The 18,206-nt window shown below is 43.2% G+C and overlaps 2 protein-coding genes across 2 annotated transcripts in view; one reads left to right on the plus strand and one right to left on the minus strand.

Moving 5' to 3' along the window:
* Positions 1-3,692: 3,692 nt before the first annotated feature.
* Positions 3,693-8,975, minus strand: chordc1b (cysteine and histidine-rich domain (CHORD) containing 1b). Its single transcript, XM_080855320.1, has 11 exons — positions 8,840-8,975; positions 8,339-8,388; positions 8,180-8,236; positions 7,904-8,049; positions 7,095-7,195; positions 6,903-6,961; positions 6,534-6,604; positions 5,889-5,994; positions 4,871-4,990; positions 4,456-4,518; positions 3,693-4,333 (listed from the first exon to the last, which is right to left on the minus strand). The coding sequence occupies exons 1-11, from the start codon at positions 8,901-8,903 to the stop codon at positions 4,145-4,147; spliced, it is 1,026 nt and encodes a 341-aa protein (XP_080711446.1). The 5' UTR covers positions 8,904-8,975; the 3' UTR covers positions 3,693-4,144.
* A 4,118-nt stretch (positions 8,976-13,093) lies between these two features.
* The window catches only part of fat3b (FAT atypical cadherin 3b), a gene marked incomplete at both ends in the record, with an annotated part of 55,294 nt that continues 50,181 nt past the window's right edge, over positions 13,094-18,206 (plus strand). The window contains one exon of the mRNA XM_080846938.1: positions 13,094-16,382. Coding sequence (XP_080703064.1) covers positions 13,094-16,382 — 3,289 coding nt within the window. The remainder of the gene's footprint in view (positions 16,383-18,206) is intronic.

Raw genomic sequence — 18,206 nt, forward strand, 5'->3', positions numbered from 1 at the left:
TGACCAGCTGCACCACCTACATGAGCCCAGCTCATTCACCAGCAGCTGGGCTGTTAGATTGAAGGTGATAAAGGACATACACCCGTATGTAAGATGGTGTGTGTGTGTATGTATGTATGTGTATGTGTATGTGTATGGGTTTGTGTATGGTTATGTGTATGTGTATGTGTATATGTGTATGGGTTTGTGTATGTGTGTGTGTGTGTGAGTGTTTGTGTATGTGTATGTGTATGTGTATGTGTATGTGTGTGTGTGTGTGTGTGGGGGGGGGGGGGTGTGTGTGTGTGTGTATGTGTGTGTGTGTGTGTATGTATGTGTATGTGTTTGTGTATGTGTATGTGTATGGGTTTGTGTGTGTGTGTGTGTGTGTGTTTGTGTGTGTGTTTGTGTATGTGTGTGTGTGTGTGTGTGTAGGAGTGTGTGTATGTGTCTGTGTCTGTGTGTGTGTGTGTGTGTGTGTGTGTGTGAGTATGTGTATGTGTATATGTATGTGTGTGTGTGTGTATGTGTATGTGTTTGTGTATGTGTTTGTGTTTGTGTTTGTGTTTGTGTTTGTGTTGGTGTTGGTGTGTGTGAGTGTGTGTGTGTTTGTTTGTTTAAACCCTAGCACTGTTAACTCTATGGTGGTGTGTATGTGAATTGGCCATTGTTAAAAACATGCATAATACATGTGTACTACATTAGAAACAAATAAGACTATGTTTTATGATGGGAGGAAAATAAAGGTCTTAGGTGTTCAACACTGGTCTAAAAAAGGCTGTATTTACTTAGCTGAAATACAATGCACTGAGTGTTTTGCCATCACCATGTTAGTGGCATGTGTGATATGATGCATTACTGCTGTACAGGAGAAACATAATAAAACCCAATCAGCCCAATCTAGAGAGATTGAATATCATGTCAGTTTCATGGACCCCTAGAAGAAGACCGAGTGCTTTGAAATTGAAATAAAAATTGAAATCAAATTGAAACAAAGCATACATACCAATACACTCTGCACTTTGATTTTTACCCAAACAAACAGCAGCCACGTCAGCAGGTGTTTCCATTCATATATTTAACAGATGTTTTTATCCAAGTGGACATACAGAACAGGTAATGTATACATTTAAATATGTATCATGTTTATGGGTTTTCTATTCAAAGTCTGTCTAGCTCAGAAAATAACTCAATTATTATGTCAACAAATGTCACTTTCCTTCCGTTTGTTATTATTATGAATCCCCCACGCGGGGGCCATTCAGCCACCACCCACTGCAGCAGATCTGAAACGTCACGTCCTCTGGCACAGCGGATGCTCGCTGGGCCATGGCCGCCTCTGTGTAATTGTGGTCTAATGGCATTTGGGTTTGAAAATCTTCACAGTACAAAGCGGAAACAGGTTTAGCGGTTGAATTGAGAATAATCCTGAGGTAGGTAGAGGGCAAGATTAAGCTTTCAACCTGAAGCACACAAGCGCTCGCACCTACGTACACACAGAGTAGCTCACTCTTCCTCTTTCTCTTCTCTGTGTGTGTGTGTGTGTGTGTGAGTGTGTGTGAGTGAGAGTGATTGAGTGAGTGTAAGAGAGAGAGAGAGAGGGACGCATGACGAGTGTTGTGTGTGTGTAATAAGAGAGAGAATAGTGTGTTGTGTGAGTGAGAGAGAGAGAGAGAGAGACGCGTGCGTGCGCAGGCGCGTCACAGACACCATGGCATCTCCACTGCAGCGTGTCGGCGCTGCTGATAATCTCTGCACGTGAGCGGGAAGAGAGACATGGAAAGTTGGTTATTATTGTTATCATCTTAACTATTATCGTTATCAGCTGCAGAAGAACCAGCAGGTCTCCTTCATCTGGAAGTGATGCGTCATACGGCTGGGTCGAAACCATGAAGTGGCAGCAGGAAGCGACCCATTCTGAATATAAAATAAAGAAGAGGAGGAGGAGGAAGAAAAAAAAAGGTTGAATCACTCTAGCATTTTTTCCATCTCTTACACGCCCCTTCCCCCGCTACCCTCACCCACCATCATAATTACCTCCTCCTCCTCCTTCTAGCTCTCTCCATCACGCTTTTCGCTTTTCTGTCACTCAAAACATCGTCTCTACCCGCTCTCTGTGCTCGTTCTTTCACCCCCGTCCCTCTCTCGCCTAATTCATTTTCCAGTGGTTGCGTTGGTTTGTGATCTCATTCGGCACGCTCTTTTTTTTTTTTGTAAACTCCCCCTTCACAAACACCTCGTTTCTCTTGCAATCAGTACCCCCCCCCACCCCATTCATGTTTTTTATGCAACGCACATCACGTGTATACCTCCCGCTGTTTTTCGCCAAAAGGCTGCAACATCCAGTCATACAAAGCAGATGTAGCTTCACTGAAACGGTTTGTCCAATCAATGCCAGCCTTTACTGATTCCCGATGATGACACCCAGCACACACTCACGGGCGCGCGCGCACGCACAACACACATAAACGATTATATTTTCCCATAAATAAAAAAGTGACTTGTGCTGCCATCACCTGAAGAGTTGAGGTAACGTGACATTGGAGAGGATGGGATACACTGTTGAATGAGTTGCAAAGACTGTTCAGGATTTTAAAAAAATCATTATGCCAGATTCAAATTATATCATTTCATAACACCAAAAATGGATACCATCAGTGGCATAACTCGGTTCTCTTGTCATACGTTCCCCATATTCCATTTGAAGTAGCCTACACACCTCAGCTGTTTCACAAGACTGATTTTACGTGATATTAAGGCTACTGTTAAAGTGGCCGTTTAATATATTTAATCTGGTTTTATTTACATTCTTAGCAATTTCATCATGCTTTAATGTTGCAGATCGTGTGTGATAATAACACCTGATGAACATCACAATGCAATTAACCTATGATATTGCTGCTTTGAGATGAACGCGATTTGCGTGCCCTTGCGGAAAGTCATCTAGCTTTGGTTCCGCTCGCAAGGTCGAGTCGACACATGAGTCATCAACTAGAAGAGACTGCCCAGGGCGAACCAAAAGCTGCTTTCCCCTCGTTACCTACTTTTCTCAGTGGGATCTCAAAGCTGCTTTCCCCCCTGACTGCTGTCGGCTTCGCATCCTCACAAACATTATATATTTTCTACTGGGATTCTAGAATACCCCAGGACATTCTGTTCCCGTTTATTTGTATTGCTTAACCTATGTCAAATATAAATGTGTCTTTATTTCTTTAGGTCATTCATTAAAATGATCCTTCAACTTAAGTCTGAAAGTTACAAAAAAGAGTTTCAGAGCAATTAAATGTCCGCGTGTGAATTCACAGTACGCAATCTATGTTTGGAAAATCAATGCACAAATTCCAGCAAATGAAATGCATACACTGCACATACTGTATGTAGTTATGTATTTGAATTATTTTGAATCAACATTACTTCCACTATGCTTTAATGTGAAACAAAGCTATGTCACCCCAAGTATCCCAAGGTAGGTATTCGTTTTTAAGAGATTGATTTGCACATAAGAGTGAGATAACGAATCTTCATTCATTTTAAAAACCTTTAATTGGTTCATTCAGAGAAACGAACTACTGGAATGCAAACATGTCAGACCCACACTCTCTTCGACCAAAAACAAAACACTACAACAGACAATGATGAGAAAACGCAGTGAGGAGAAAGTGCAGCGGTGGGATAAGACTGACACGCAGTGGACTTCATCATCATGGAGGGACTGTATGGAATGGCATTTTTTTTGGTCTGCTTCAAAAGCTGTGATGAGGAAAGTGGTGAGCAAACGATAAACATTCCTGTACAGAATTCATCATTCCTTCAACAATATCTGTCATGCTGGAGAGAAATGCTTTGAACACCTTTGATTCTATCGATTCCAGAGGACCACACAAACATTATCAGAATAATTATCATTCCCTCCCATATTTTAAAAGGCTGGGTCACACTTTAGTGAAGTAGCTTTAGATACAATGTACTTAAGTAGTTTAAGTAATAAAGGCTCTTTCTTGTGTAAGTACATGCTGTTAAGTATTAACAATCCCAAGCCTACATTAACCTTGAATTTCATCATATAGCACCATACTTAAAATGTACAGCAAACTTATTACTTACTTAACTATTAAAGTACATTGTACTGAAGGTTACTTAAAACAAAGTGTGCCCAAAATCAGGTCTAATCATCACATTCGTCTTCGCTGTCACTGTCACTGTCACCGTCACTGTCCCTCTTCTCTTTCTTCGGAGGAAGGTTAACCACTGGTGGAAGGTCAAGTCGCGCCCAGTGCATGGGTTCAGCCTTCTTCATCGCGACCTCGATCTTGGCCGCCATCATGTTCACCGAGCTTTTGCTGGTGTCAATAACCTGAACCAGTACAAATGGAAGAGGTTAATACTTCATAGAATAGACATTTGCCCCGAAATTACTCACTGAGTATTTTTCTTGATATGAAGACATAATATACAACATACATGTGTTGCACTTACCCCCCAAAGGCTGATCTTCTGCTCAAACTCCTTCTCTCCCTCGAATATGACATGAATATTAACCTGCAAGGACATTCCTCTTCAATATCGATCATCATAAGTCTTAACACAGGACACTACAGACCTAAATTATGTTGAATAAAAATGGGTATGAATGCTTGATATCAGTCACATTATTAAAAATGTCACTATAACATATCAGGATAGTTTCTTTATTATGGCTCAAAAATGATGTCTAAAACTTCCCCGAGTTCCACATGTTTGTGTAGTATTGCGAGCCCTAGGTCATTTACACGTCAACCTTTTTAAAACCTTTGCCCGTTAAAGAAACTGCATAGGCACTGATCTGCATTTAGATTACACCTAATCAACATAAATGCCTACAGGCAGCCATTTTGTGTCAGAGCTCTCTTACGGTGGTGCTGTTTCCCTCCACGTAGCTCAGTTCAGGGCTGGCGTTTTTGGCATAGATGGAGATGATGACCTGACTTCCTGTCTGGTGCCAGTCAAACCTGCAGGGGACCACCTTCTTATCCTGGGACACAACACAGCCAATCAGATCAGTGCATTCAGCCAAACATCAGACCAGTGCATTCAGCCAATCGGATCAGTGCATTCAGCCAAACAGATCAGTGCATTCAGCCAAACATCAGATCAGTGCATTCAGCCAATCAGATCAGTGCATTCAGCCAAACATCAGACCAGTGCCAATCAGAGTGCATTCAGCCAATCAGATCAGTGCATTCAGCCAAACATCAGACCAGTGCATTCAGCCAAACATCAGACCAGTGCATTCAGCCAAACATCAGACCAGTGCATTCAGCCAAACATCAGACCAGTGCATTCCGTCAAACATCAGACCAGTGCATTCAGCCAAACATCAGACCAGTGCATTCAGCCAAACATCAGACCAGTGCATTCAGCCAAACATCAGACCAGTGCATTCAGCCAAACATCAGACCAGTGCATTCAGCCAAACATCAGACCAGTGCATTCAGCCAAACATCAGATCAGTGCATTCAGCAGACCAGTGAACCTTAAAGCAGCCGAAAAACCCTAAATACATTCTGATACAATGTGCAGTTTTCCAGGTCAGGAAACCCGTTTTTCCAGTGAAGTGCTTTTAGACTTACAACAGTGTCGAAAGCCTTATAAAGGCTTGGTTAATAAAACTGTGTTTCCAAATGCTACTGTGCGTTGCATGCATGGGGTTTGTCCTACACAGGCTTTTCACAGAAATAGTTTTCTGGCAGTTAGATATGTGCATAAATTAAGGCAACATACCTAAATACAAAGTAAAGAACCTGCTCAGAAATACTGGTCAACATAATCATTTTTGTCAATCTTTCAAAATGACGAGATAATAGGAGGCCTTGAAAGTTTTTCTTATATTTTAGACAGAGAGAGGAAAAAAACAAAACAATAAAACTCACACTGTCTTTCTTCCTCCAGAGATGCGTGCCGCGGGTGCAGCCCTCGAGGGACAGGAAGGTGTTAAAATCACACGTTTTCCTCTTGCAGCAGGTCCAGTACTTCATGCTGCAACGACAGAAACAAACAACAACAACAAAACATTTAAACAAACATCTTCAGCAGGGAGAACGGGAGAAGGCAGACGCCACACACAGCCTTCAACTCAGGTCGTCATAGTAATAATCACACACGGCCTTCAACTCAGGTCTCCAAAGTAATAATCACACATTCGGAAGCGTGACTGCAAGGCTCCTCAGTGCGGCAGTCTTTCAGACACACACACACACACACACACACACACACACACACACACACACACACACACACACACACACACACACACACACACACACACACACACACACACACACACACACACACACACACACACACACACACACACACACACACACACACACACACACACACACACACACACACACACACACAACCATATGAATAGGAGAGGAGCCATTCATATTTGTATTCATTCATACTCTCTAGTGACGGCCTGCCTTAAAGGGCCAGTGACAGTTTTAAAACCTCTCATGTTAATGGCACTGTACATTTTCCTATACCTGTGAGAGTATTCATTCAGGTCTTACCCTTCGTGAAAGACGGGGTATCCAGCGTGATACAGGCACACCTCGTCATTGCTTTCTGGTCCACTGAAGACCTGAAGAAGCAGCACAGAGACCAGAGACCTCGTTAACATCGTACATTTTACATTTAGTCATTTAGCAGACGCTTTTATCCAAAGCGACTTACAAGGATGTATTCACATTTACATTTACACTGATGGCACACTACACATCAGGAGCAATTAGGACGCTTCGACAAGGAATCGAAACTAGCAACCTTCTGATTACTAAACGACTTCTCTACCTCCTGTACCACTGTACCACATCTAACATTGATCACCTGGATTCAGTGAATGGAATCTAAAGAAAGAGCAATGCTCAAAAGCACAGTACCTTAGTACAGCCTCCGTTCTTACAAGAAGTTCCCATCTTAATTTCATCTCCATCCTCATCTACATGGAAGCAAAAACACATCTGCTGATGAAAGCTGTGTTATGTACACCGTACAATTAAATCTACTCCTCTCTTAGCACGAGGGGTGCGAAGGGAAATTGTGAAAATGCTAAAACTGATAAAATATTTCACCTGTTTTCTCTTCCACATCTGGAGAGAGCTTGAGCTTCTCGAGGGCCTGCTTGAGTGATGAGGAGACCTTGTGCTGCAGTCTCACCAGGGGCTCATCTCCACTGCAGAAATGATGCAGCAGACAGGCAGGCAGACAGACAGACAGACAGACAGGCAGGGAGGCAGACAGGCAGACAGACAGACAGACAGACAGACAGACAGGCAGGCAGGCAGGCAGGCAGGCAGACAGACAGACAGACAGACAGACAAAATAAAGTTTCATTATATTACATAAAACACCACTATTTCCAATCGCTATTTCCGAGGAGGACAAGCTTTCCTAAGTATGAAGAAATACAACGGTTGCAAGTTTTTTCCGAGGCCTGTTTTTTTTGGATGTCCTGGAAATATTAGGCCTACATCAAAAGATCTTGTCTTCACGACATCAGACACACTGACAACACACTGTGAAGTCACAGGTGGAGCACATTCAAGGCACCGTCCTTGAAGTGAAAGGTTGTTGATATTTTAGTTTACCAGCCAATCAAATACACCCCCTTCATTCTGAGCTCCCGAGGCAACCGTGGGACACGACTGCCCCTTGTTGTTGATTGCCTAGAATGGTGTATGGCTTGGTTTGAGCCTCTTATTTGTTTCCCATTTAAAGAGCAAGAACACTACACACACCTAATGAACAGCTAAAGGAATGTGAGGAGAACTTCACAAAATTGGACAAGAGGTGTGATGGATTACAATCAAGGAATGTCCCTTAAATTGTGCTTCTTAGTAGACCAATTGCTGGATATTGACTGAAGCGGCAGGTTTTTTACCTTGGTCGCTGAATAGCCTCTAAAGGTTTGGGGGATTGGATGACCCTCTCATTAAATGTCTTTTGGATGTCACCATCTTCCTTGTTCCCCTCAGGTTTCTCTGGCTCAGGAGGCTTGTCCTTGTTGTGTGGTCCTTTCGAACAACCCTTGAAAGAGCATCCAAACACGTCTTGCATTAGGCCAACAACTATGCCACCCGACATGTTCAGAGCTTGATACATAAACTCTAGATGGTCCCAAGGTGATTTCTATATGATTTCTGGTGATTCAACTTACAGCAATGCTGAGGAAATCCGAAAAGTCGGTTGTTCGTCGTTTGCAACATGACCAACCCTATAATCAATAGTCAATAACAAATACAAAACATCAAACATTAGTTTCACGGCCTTGCAACGTGGCAAATATGTTTTCTCAATAACCGAAGTATTGATCTACCTTTAGTGCGTCGTGAAAAACTGGTACACCTGGATGGTGTGTACATGCATCTATAGAGACAGGGTGACATTAGTTTTAGCGACAGGGTGGGTAGTTTTAGCGTCTTCGACCTTACCCAAGAGCAGCAGCTTTAGCGTTCTCGCACACTTTGAATACAACATTAGATCAAATAGCATACCACAACTACAATCAAAACCCAGTGCTAAAGTTAGAGTATTTAAAATATTATTGGTCTTATTAAAGAGGAAGAAAAACTCTGGGGAAACACATAACTGCCTAAAGTTGCCAGCTAATGGAAAACTCTTCCGGGTATCCCACAGCAGAAGAATCACCAACTTTCGAATATAGTACAAAATCAACCAATAACTACTTTAAGTATAGCTATCTTACTCAGTTAAAATGCAAGCCGGTTTAGCTAAAAAAAAAAAGTCTGATTGCTATCACGTTTCACAGCACATAGAACGATATCTATCTACAATGCGGCAATCTTTCGGCATTTACCTTCAGGATTATTCTCTGGATCGAAGCGTTCTCCACATCCCTTGTTATAACAAAGAACAGACATGGCAAAAAAAATCAAACTATATATGCCAATATGGAGCTAGAAACGTGCAGAAAGCCACTTGACCGAAAACATCAGGAAGTCCTCAGGATGCTCTGAAGCTTTGCACATTGGGTAATCTCGGACTCCATGGAAAAATCGCGAAGCTTCTGGAGTATGCTTCGTGCATTATCGGTAAACTCCGGATCAGCTGCACTTCTCTACTTGACCACTACGGCGCGTTTAAAGCTTTTTAATGGAGTTGGGGGTCAGCTGAAATAACAGAGTATCTGAGTATAGTATGCATACACCAGACCTGTTGTGAGGGAGAAATCGCAACAACTCATTAGAATGAATACAAAAAACACTGTGTGAGGGACCAAGGCGGCCACCCCACGTTTTGGGATGTAGGCTGACTGGTGTTGGTGGTGAAGATGGGATAAAACATGGTGCAGGAGATGGTGGCTTCATATAAAAATATATCTCTTATTTATTTACAAGGGGGACTCTCTGGTATCGACCCCAAAACAAGTGCAAACAAATAAACAAACATAAATGTCACCTTCTCACACACTGACACAACTTAAATGACTAAATTGCTGCATGGATTGTAGATACTGTCCCAGTGTAAGATGTCCAGACTGTGCCTGAGTTGGGCTATAACCGATGACTTGGTTCCTAAAACACTGACTGGCCATTAGCAGGAAATTATAATGTGTCTCTCTTGTATAACAAAAAACATCCAATTTTGCTCTCTTTCTTTCACCCATGTTGTCCACACCTATACTATGCTGGATTTGTATCCTTAAAACTCACATTCTCAACCTCGCCTTCACCTCCTATTCCCCTGCTTCCTCCCCTCCACCATAAGACTAATTTAGTCTGCTTTCCTTTCAAAAATGTTCTGTCTGTTTTGTTTTGTTTGATCGTTTGTCTTTTATATTTTATTGTTGTCTTGTTTTGCACTACACTTGTAAAGCGACTTTGGGTATTCAAAAAAGCACTATAGAAAAATGTATTATTATTATAATATCAGAATGCAATGAGATGCTGTCTTCCTGGCAAAGGAACTGAGCTTATTATAAGACCACATTCTATCCTATACGTATATAGTAATAAGCATGATTGTAGGGTTTTATAGCATAACCAATGATAGTGTGTACTGCAGTAGCAGCTTGCTACACCAGAAGTCTGTCTGTCTCTCTCTCTCTCTCTCTCTCTCTCTCTCTCTCTCTCTCTCACACACACACACACACACACACACACACACACACACACACACACACACACACACACACACACAGACACACACACACACACACACACACACACACACACACACACACACACACACACACACACACACACACACACACACACACACACAATAACCATGGACAGATTCACAATCACCTAAATGAAACAAACTCAAATAGTCAAGTCAATTCAACTTTATTTGTAAAAGTGAATCAAAGAAGAAGAAAGAATAATAATAAGTCAATAGAAGAGCACCATTAAACGTGACATATGAGTAGGAGCAGTGAAAACAATAACACATAATAAAAGACCAGCCAGTATAGAGTGAATAAAAATGAATAAATACATAAATAAATACAACCAAGGTTATTTATATAAAAGCGCTAATTGAGTAAAACACATTAACTAGAGTAGACCAAACCCATAGACTCAACTAGAAGTACAGATAAAAGACAAATAATTAGATGAAATTAGATAATTTATTACATATGTAGGTCATAGGCAATGAAACTGTGTAGGACCTAGTAGCCTCTAAAATCAATGGAGATAACAGTTCATGTTTTTGTCTTTCTTTCTTAAAAGTTCACGGGGTTTTCACTTTGTGGCTCATTTATGGATACAAGTGGGCACTCGTACACACACTTGCCCATGACTGTGCGGCACGGTCATACAGAACTGTGCACGCGCGAATAGAGTCTGCAGCTGGTCAACGATGCTGCGTGCGTGCGCGAGCCTCTGGATAGTTTCCCAAAGTCCCGATTCAGAGGTTAGCGGTGCGCGGTTTCCCCCACCCTGAGGTAAGGCATCTTCTCCACTTCCTTGTTCAATGAATTTACACTGATTCTTTGCTGTATTATGGTTAACTGTAGCATGTCAACTGTTTTAGCAACGATGTTTAAGGACAGCTTGTGCAAGATAAGTTTTTAACTCGACCTTCGTTCATTTAGGCTATTTCATGTGCGAAGTCCTACAGTATCATAATGTGCTATACCATGCGGATAAAATTGACTTACAATATAAACAAACAACCAAAATGAGAAGATAATGTCAATTTTAGTTAGTCTAATATTTGCAGTTTGATCGTATGGTGTTAGGAGAGTAGAGCTTGTCCGAATTAGATTGATGAATGCATAGACGGATGCGCCGTCAAATCAGTAGCTGGACAGGAGTCTGGAAACATTTGAACTAGTTCATCATACTGTTAAATGGATAGCGGGTGGAAGTAGCCCACATGAGTACAGTACAGGAGCGGACTGGAGTAAAGTTGATTTGGGCTATAAAGTTTTCTGTTTGTAGACCTCTGAAAGAACGTTAAGGCCATTTGGTCATTTTTAAATACAATATAGAAAATACAAAAATGGGCTTTTAAGAAGAATTATAATCTTCGAAACATTGCATTATGGCACTGCTTGCAATAAACTCATATTTGTAATATATTGCAGTGACAAAATGTTAATTCAGAATATGCATTTGTTGAACCGGTTAGTAATAACAAAGTTTGGATATGGTCTCTTTTATTCTTTTTTTTTTTTTTTTTACTGAACTACCAAATTTAAGGTTTGCCAAGAATCAATTATGATCCCATAAACGTTTTTGCCAGATTTCTTTTTACAGTTGTGTTTCAGTGCCTTATTGGTTAAATATATTCTCCTCACTTAGAGGGGAACAAATGTCATGCTTACGTCAACATCACTCCTCATTTAGAGGGTCAAATGTCATGCTTAAACATCACTCCTGATTTAGAGGGTCAAATGTCATGCTTAAACATCACTGCTCACTTAGTCTCATGGTCATTTCACCTTAAGCTGAAGAAGGGCTTTTTCTGAAATATTATGCATTTTCCTTTACATAATTTTCATGTTTCTCTATCAATTGTATCTATCAATGTAGGTATTCATCCATAGAGAGAGAGAGAGATCGAGAGAGAGAGAGAGAGAGAGAGAGAGAGAGAGAGAGAGAGAGAGATACTGATAAGTGTCCCCTGTGTCCCCCCCTGTGTCTCCCCTGTGTCCCCTGTCCCCCTCATCCCCAGTACTCCAAGCACTGTGTATTGAACCCTTGGTGTAGATAATTTCCAGTATGGTTGATTTGTCTTCAGGAGTAACCAACAGGAGTTAAGGAGAAGTACACTTTAAATGACCACAGTGGCCATCTCCTACTGCTTCAGTAATACTCTTAGAGTGAGCTCTTTAAATGACCACAGTGGCCATCTCCTACCAGGGCACTGCTTCAGTAATACTCTTAGAGCACATGTGTCAAACTCAAGGCCCGGGGGCCTGATCAGGCCCGACAAGCCATTTAATCTGGCCCGCCAGCTCCTCAGAATGTTGCAAAAAGTTCTATTGATTTGAATGAGCAACGGTGAAATTTATTTGGTTTGCCTAATTTTCCCTCAGGATTAATAAAGTATCCATCTATTTATCTATCATAGCTTGTCTGCGGCGGCCGCTGGTATTTCGAACACACCACAAATACTGCCAGTCCCACCATGCACTGTCCCCGCGTTGGTAGCATACGTCAATTTAGGGAGCGCTTGCCCCACTGTCCGGCCCTCGACTTACACCCACTTTTTTATTTCGGCCCTCTGTGTATTTGAGTTAGACACCCCTGTCTTAGAGTGAGCTCTTTAAATGACCACCGTGGTCATCTTCTACCAGGGCACTGCTTCAGTAATACTCTTAGAGTGAGCTCTCCTACCAGGGCACTGCTTCAGTAGTACTCATAGAGTGATCTCTTCTACCAGGGCACTGCTTCAGTAATACTCTTAGAGTAAGCTCTTCTACCAGGGCACTGCTTCAGTAATACTCTTAGAGTGGGCTCTCCTACCAGGGCACTGCTTCAGTAATACTCTTAGAGGGAGCTTTTTCTATGAATATGCAATGATAAAACATTTCCCATGCTATTCTTTGCTTGCAGTAACCATCCCAATATGTGTTCTAGGGAAATCAGATGATGGCATGGCTTTGAAGCGTGGTCCAGGGGACAGCATGAGGGCCCAGCTCGCCTGCCTTGGCCTGGTGCTGCTCCACCTCCTCCAGAGCTGTGGCCAGCTCCTGCAGTCTAGGACGCCTCCGTCCACCTTTCAGTTCACAGACACCACCTACAACGCCACCATTTACGAGAACTCTGCAGCCAGGTCGTACGTCAGGAGCGAGGTGAAGATGGGGATCTCCGTGGCTGGCCGGCGCACCATAGATATCATGTTCTCCATCGAGTCCGGAGACGGCGAGGGGCTCTTCCAGACCGAGGATTACATCCTGGGGGACTTCTGCTTCCTCCGGATACGGACTAACGGTGGAAGCGCTGCCATTTTGAATCGTGAGGTTCAGGATAATTACACTTTAAGTGTGAGAGCCACCAGTAAGGGTGGCCTGGAGGCGTTTGCTAAAGTGAACGTGGAAGTTCTGGACATGAACGACCTCCGACCTTTGTTCTCCCCCACCTCCTACTCTATCGCTGTTCCCGAGAGCACCCCTCTGGGTGCCAGCGTCGCCATGGTGACTGCCACCGACGCCGACACGGGTTCCAACGGAGAGTTCTACTACTTCTTTAAAGACCGAGTAGAAATATTTGCAGTTCACCCAACCAGCGGTATTATTTCCCTCATTGCCAGACCTGATGCTGCCTCGCAGAGTAGATACGAACTGGAGATACTGGCTGTTGACAGGGGGACGAAGGTTTATGGAAACAACGGGGTGAGCAGCACAGCCAAAGTCGTCATCGCAGTGGAACGGGTCAACGCGTTTGCACCGCTTCTGAATGCGGTTGCGCTTACCCCATCTTGGGCAGATAAGGATCCGATATATGCTGTAATCACAGTGGAAGATTTGGACGACGGATTGAACGGAGATATAGAATGGGTTTCCATAATAGAGGGAGACCCCATGGAACAGTTTGTTATTGATCGATCTGCCGTCGGTAATGAATACAGGATTAAGATGTCCGAGTCCGTAGCGTGGGATAGATTTCCGTACGGTTGCAATCTCACGCTCCAAGCGAAGGATAGAGGGACGCCGCCCAAGTACTCCAACGAGCAGACTATTCAGCTGTTGATCGAGAAGCCGCAGTCTGTCCAGGTCAGGTTTGAAAAAGACGTTTATAGTGTGACACTGAATGAGATCTCCCCGCCTGGGACCATCGTTGAGACGGTGAGGATTATTCCTCAATCCAAAGGTGCGAGCTACAGCCTGACGTACACATCGGAGTCGGATTATTTTATCATTAACAGCCGAACAGCCGTGATCACCACTTCGAGGAGATTCACCACGCTGGTCCAAGATGCGTTTGAACTCGAGGTGATGGAGGCTCGTTCAGAATTGAAAGTAAAAGTGCAGGTTAGCATACAGGATGCTAACGACAACACTCCCATATTCGCAAGGGCATCGTATGATATGGCCATCAATGAGAGTTTGCCAGAGGGGACTGTAATACAAGTGATATCAGCTACAGATACTGACGCAGGCGAGAATGGATTCTTAACGCACAGTTTGGCAGGCGTCCTGCCGTTACCTTTTAGCATCGACCAGAACACGGGTGAACTGAGGATAACGCAAGAGCTTGACTTTGAGACTTCTGCGGAGACGTTCAGATTCGCGGTCAGGGCATCGGACTGGGGCTCCCCGTACAGGCGGGAAAATGAGGTCAATGTCACAGTGCGCTTGCTGAACGTCAATGACAATCCACCTCTGTTTGAGAGCGTGGCGTGCAAAGGGGTGATCGGACGGGATTTCCCTGTGGGGCAGACTGTCATGACCGTGTCTGCCGTGGACATGGACGAGCTGGAGACGGTCAAGTATAAGATCATGTCGGGTAATGAGCAGGATTTATTTAACCTGAACCCAGACTCGGGAATTCTGTCCTTACGCCGGTCGCTTATGTCAGCTGCTGTAGGAAGTGGACAGTTCTCCTTGGTTGTCGTGGCGACAGATGGAGAGCTCTTTTCAGAGCCCACCTATGTGAATATCTCTGTCGTGAGGGGGAGTGCTCCGTCTAGGAAGTTCAGCTGCGTAGACACACAGGTCGCTCTGATATTAGCTGAGACGCTCCTAAAAAAAGCCAGCGCCATGAACAAGCGCAGGACGGACGACGTCTACACAGACATCTTCTCCGTCAACAGGCAGTCCCCTCAATTTGAGACGTTTCCCTCTGACATCTTAGTGCGTGAGGACCTACCCACTGGAGCCAGTGTGTTTAAAGTCAGAGCACAAGACGGTGACACAGGCTTTAATGGACGTATTATGTATGCGATATCCAGTGGCAATATTGACAGTTGCTTTAATATTGACATTGAAAGTGGTTTAATAACCATTTACCAGCCGTTAGACCGTGAAAAAAATGACAGGTATCTTCTTAATATAACTATATATGACTTAGGCCTTACTCAGCGTGTCAGCTGGAGGCTGCTGACTGTTAACATTGAGGATGTGAACGACAACAGTCCACAGTTCCTACAGGACAGCTACACTGTGAGGATCCCGGAGAACAGAGTCATCGGCGGGCAGGTGGCTCAGGTGATGGCCGTGGACAGTGACTTAGGTTCGAACGGAGAAGTGTTCTACACCTTTCTCACCAGCGCCCCTCAGTTTGGCGTCAACAGAGAGAGTGGCGCTGTTTACGTGACGGCAAAACTGGATCGGGAAACGGTCTCGGACTTTACTCTGAAGGTCGAGGCGAGAGATAAAGCCGAGAAGGGCAACCAGATGTTCTCCGTCACGACTCTGCGGATCTTCCTGGACGACGTAAACGACTGCGCCCCGGTGTTTATTCCTAGTAGTTACAGCTGCCGTGTTCTGGAGGACCTTCCGATGGGCGCTGTCATTGCCTGGGTCCAAACGCAGGACAGAGACCTGGGCCCAGGAGGGGCGGTGAAGTACTCCTTGACCAACGACTTCTCGGGGACGTTTGAGGTTCACCCCGAAAGCGGGGCAATTAGGGTGGCTAAGGACCTGGATTACGAGACGCAACAGTTCTTCAACCTCACGGTGGTGGCAGAAGATGGAGGCTCACCGGATAAGCTCCAGTCTGTGTCTTACGTAGAGGTGGAGGTGGTGGATGTCAATGAGAATCTATTTGAGCCTTACTTCACAGACTTCGTCCTCAGAGGATTTGTGAAGGAGAACTCCCGCCTTGGCTCGAGTGTGATGCAGGTGTCAGCCCAGGACGATGACAAAGGTCGAGATGGGGTCATCAGGTACTCCATAAAAGCAGGGAGTGGCCTCGGAAGGTTCTCCATTGATGAGGAAACAGGTTGGTTTAATTCAATTCAATTCAATTCAATTTTATTTGTATAGCGCCATAACAATACAATTGCCTCTAGGCGCTTAACAGAGCCCAGAGCCTTTACTCTCAGAAATAAAATGACAAACACAAATCATTTGAATGCACTCTGCTTCTCTGGAAAAATAACTCATTGCCAGGATGTTTAATGAACTAGATGATTCTCTGAGCAAAATATCTGGGGAGGAAGAATACTGAAGCTTAACCAGGAAGTTTATAATTTGCCTGGTAGAAGCAAGAAGCTATGTGATGCACTTGATGAGGCAGGTGCTAGTTCTGGTAATCCAGACTTGACACAGTACTGGTTAGACACAGACGCAGTTGCAACACATTGGTTTGAGGTGAACAGCAAAATTGAGACTATTTGATTTTAAATAGAATCGGCTTATTTGTTTTGCCTCAGCGGATTCACATACATTTTTTCCTCATCTTATTACCACACTTAATAACTTTTAAAAGACTTTTTCTTGAGTCCAGATTCCAGAGCAGTGAAAAAATTGGCTGTATCTCTCTGCGCTTTATGTGTCTGTGTAGCCAAACGCCATTATTTTAAGGTTAATAAGTATTGATGGGCAGAGCAGAGAGTAGCATTGGGCTCCACTGTGGTCAAGCAGTCACGTGTCTACTAATGAGGTTGGGCCGGCTAATCGCCCTTCTGTTGTGCCGTCCCTGAGTGTAGCTGGTTGTATCAGGGCGTCCTGATTGGCATTGATCTTCCATGGAGAATCAAACACATTATCAGCAGCCACAGGCCAGTGGTTGGGGGGGAGGGAGGCTGGAGAGAGACACAGGCACTTTTTATTTTCATCATTTTCTCCTTTTATTCAATGGAAACTACTACTGCTGTGCACTGAGAAGAGTCTTTTGTGTCTTTCAGTTTAGTTAAGTTGGGGCTGTCATTGATTTCCTTTCGTCATACTTCATATTTGCTTAATGTCGATTTGAGGGGATAGAGTAGATGCACCTAGACAAACCCTTTTAACATATTTTGATGTGACAGATGGCACATTTGTTGCACAAGGGCATTGCATCAAACTATGTCAAGGCAGAGAGATTACTCTGGAAGATTTCAGAGCCACTAATTGCTTTCTTTGAGAAGAAGGTACACCCAAGGGAACTATAAGACAATTTTTGCATTGTCATCTATACTGTGTACTATGTTCTATTGTCATCTATACTGTATACTATGTTCTATTGTCATCTATACTGTGTACTATGTTCTATTGTCATCTATTCTGTGTACTATGTTCTATTGTCATCTATTCTGTGTTCTATGTTCTATTGTCATCTATTCTGTGTTCTATGTTCTATTGTCATCTATTCTGTGTTCTATGTTCTATTGTCATCTATTCTCTGTACTATGTTCTATTGTCATCTATTCTGTGTTCTATGTTCTATTGTCATCTATTCTCTGTACTATGTTCTATTCCGTCATCTATTCTGTGTACTATGTTCTATTGTCATCTATTCTGTGTACTATGTTCTATTGTCATCTATTCTGTGTACTATGTTCTATTGTCATCTATTCTGTGTACTATGTTCTATTGTCATCTATTCTGTGTACAATGTTCTATTGTCATCTATTCTGTGTACTATGTTCTATTTTCAAAGTCAATACACACCGACTACACTCATGCTAATAACGGGCGCATTCAGAAATATGAGAAAAGGATAAACCATAGTGATAAAATTTTTTTTTTATCTAACTAATCTATCTATCTTTTTATCTTTTTTCAAAAAGAATTGTCTTGAACATGTTTCTGGATTCATCACTTACTAGTGATCACAAGCACC

This window comes from Sprattus sprattus, assembly GCF_963457725.1.
Source record: "Sprattus sprattus genome assembly, chromosome: 1".
NCBI lineage: Eukaryota > Metazoa > Chordata > Actinopteri > Clupeiformes > Clupeidae > Sprattus > Sprattus sprattus.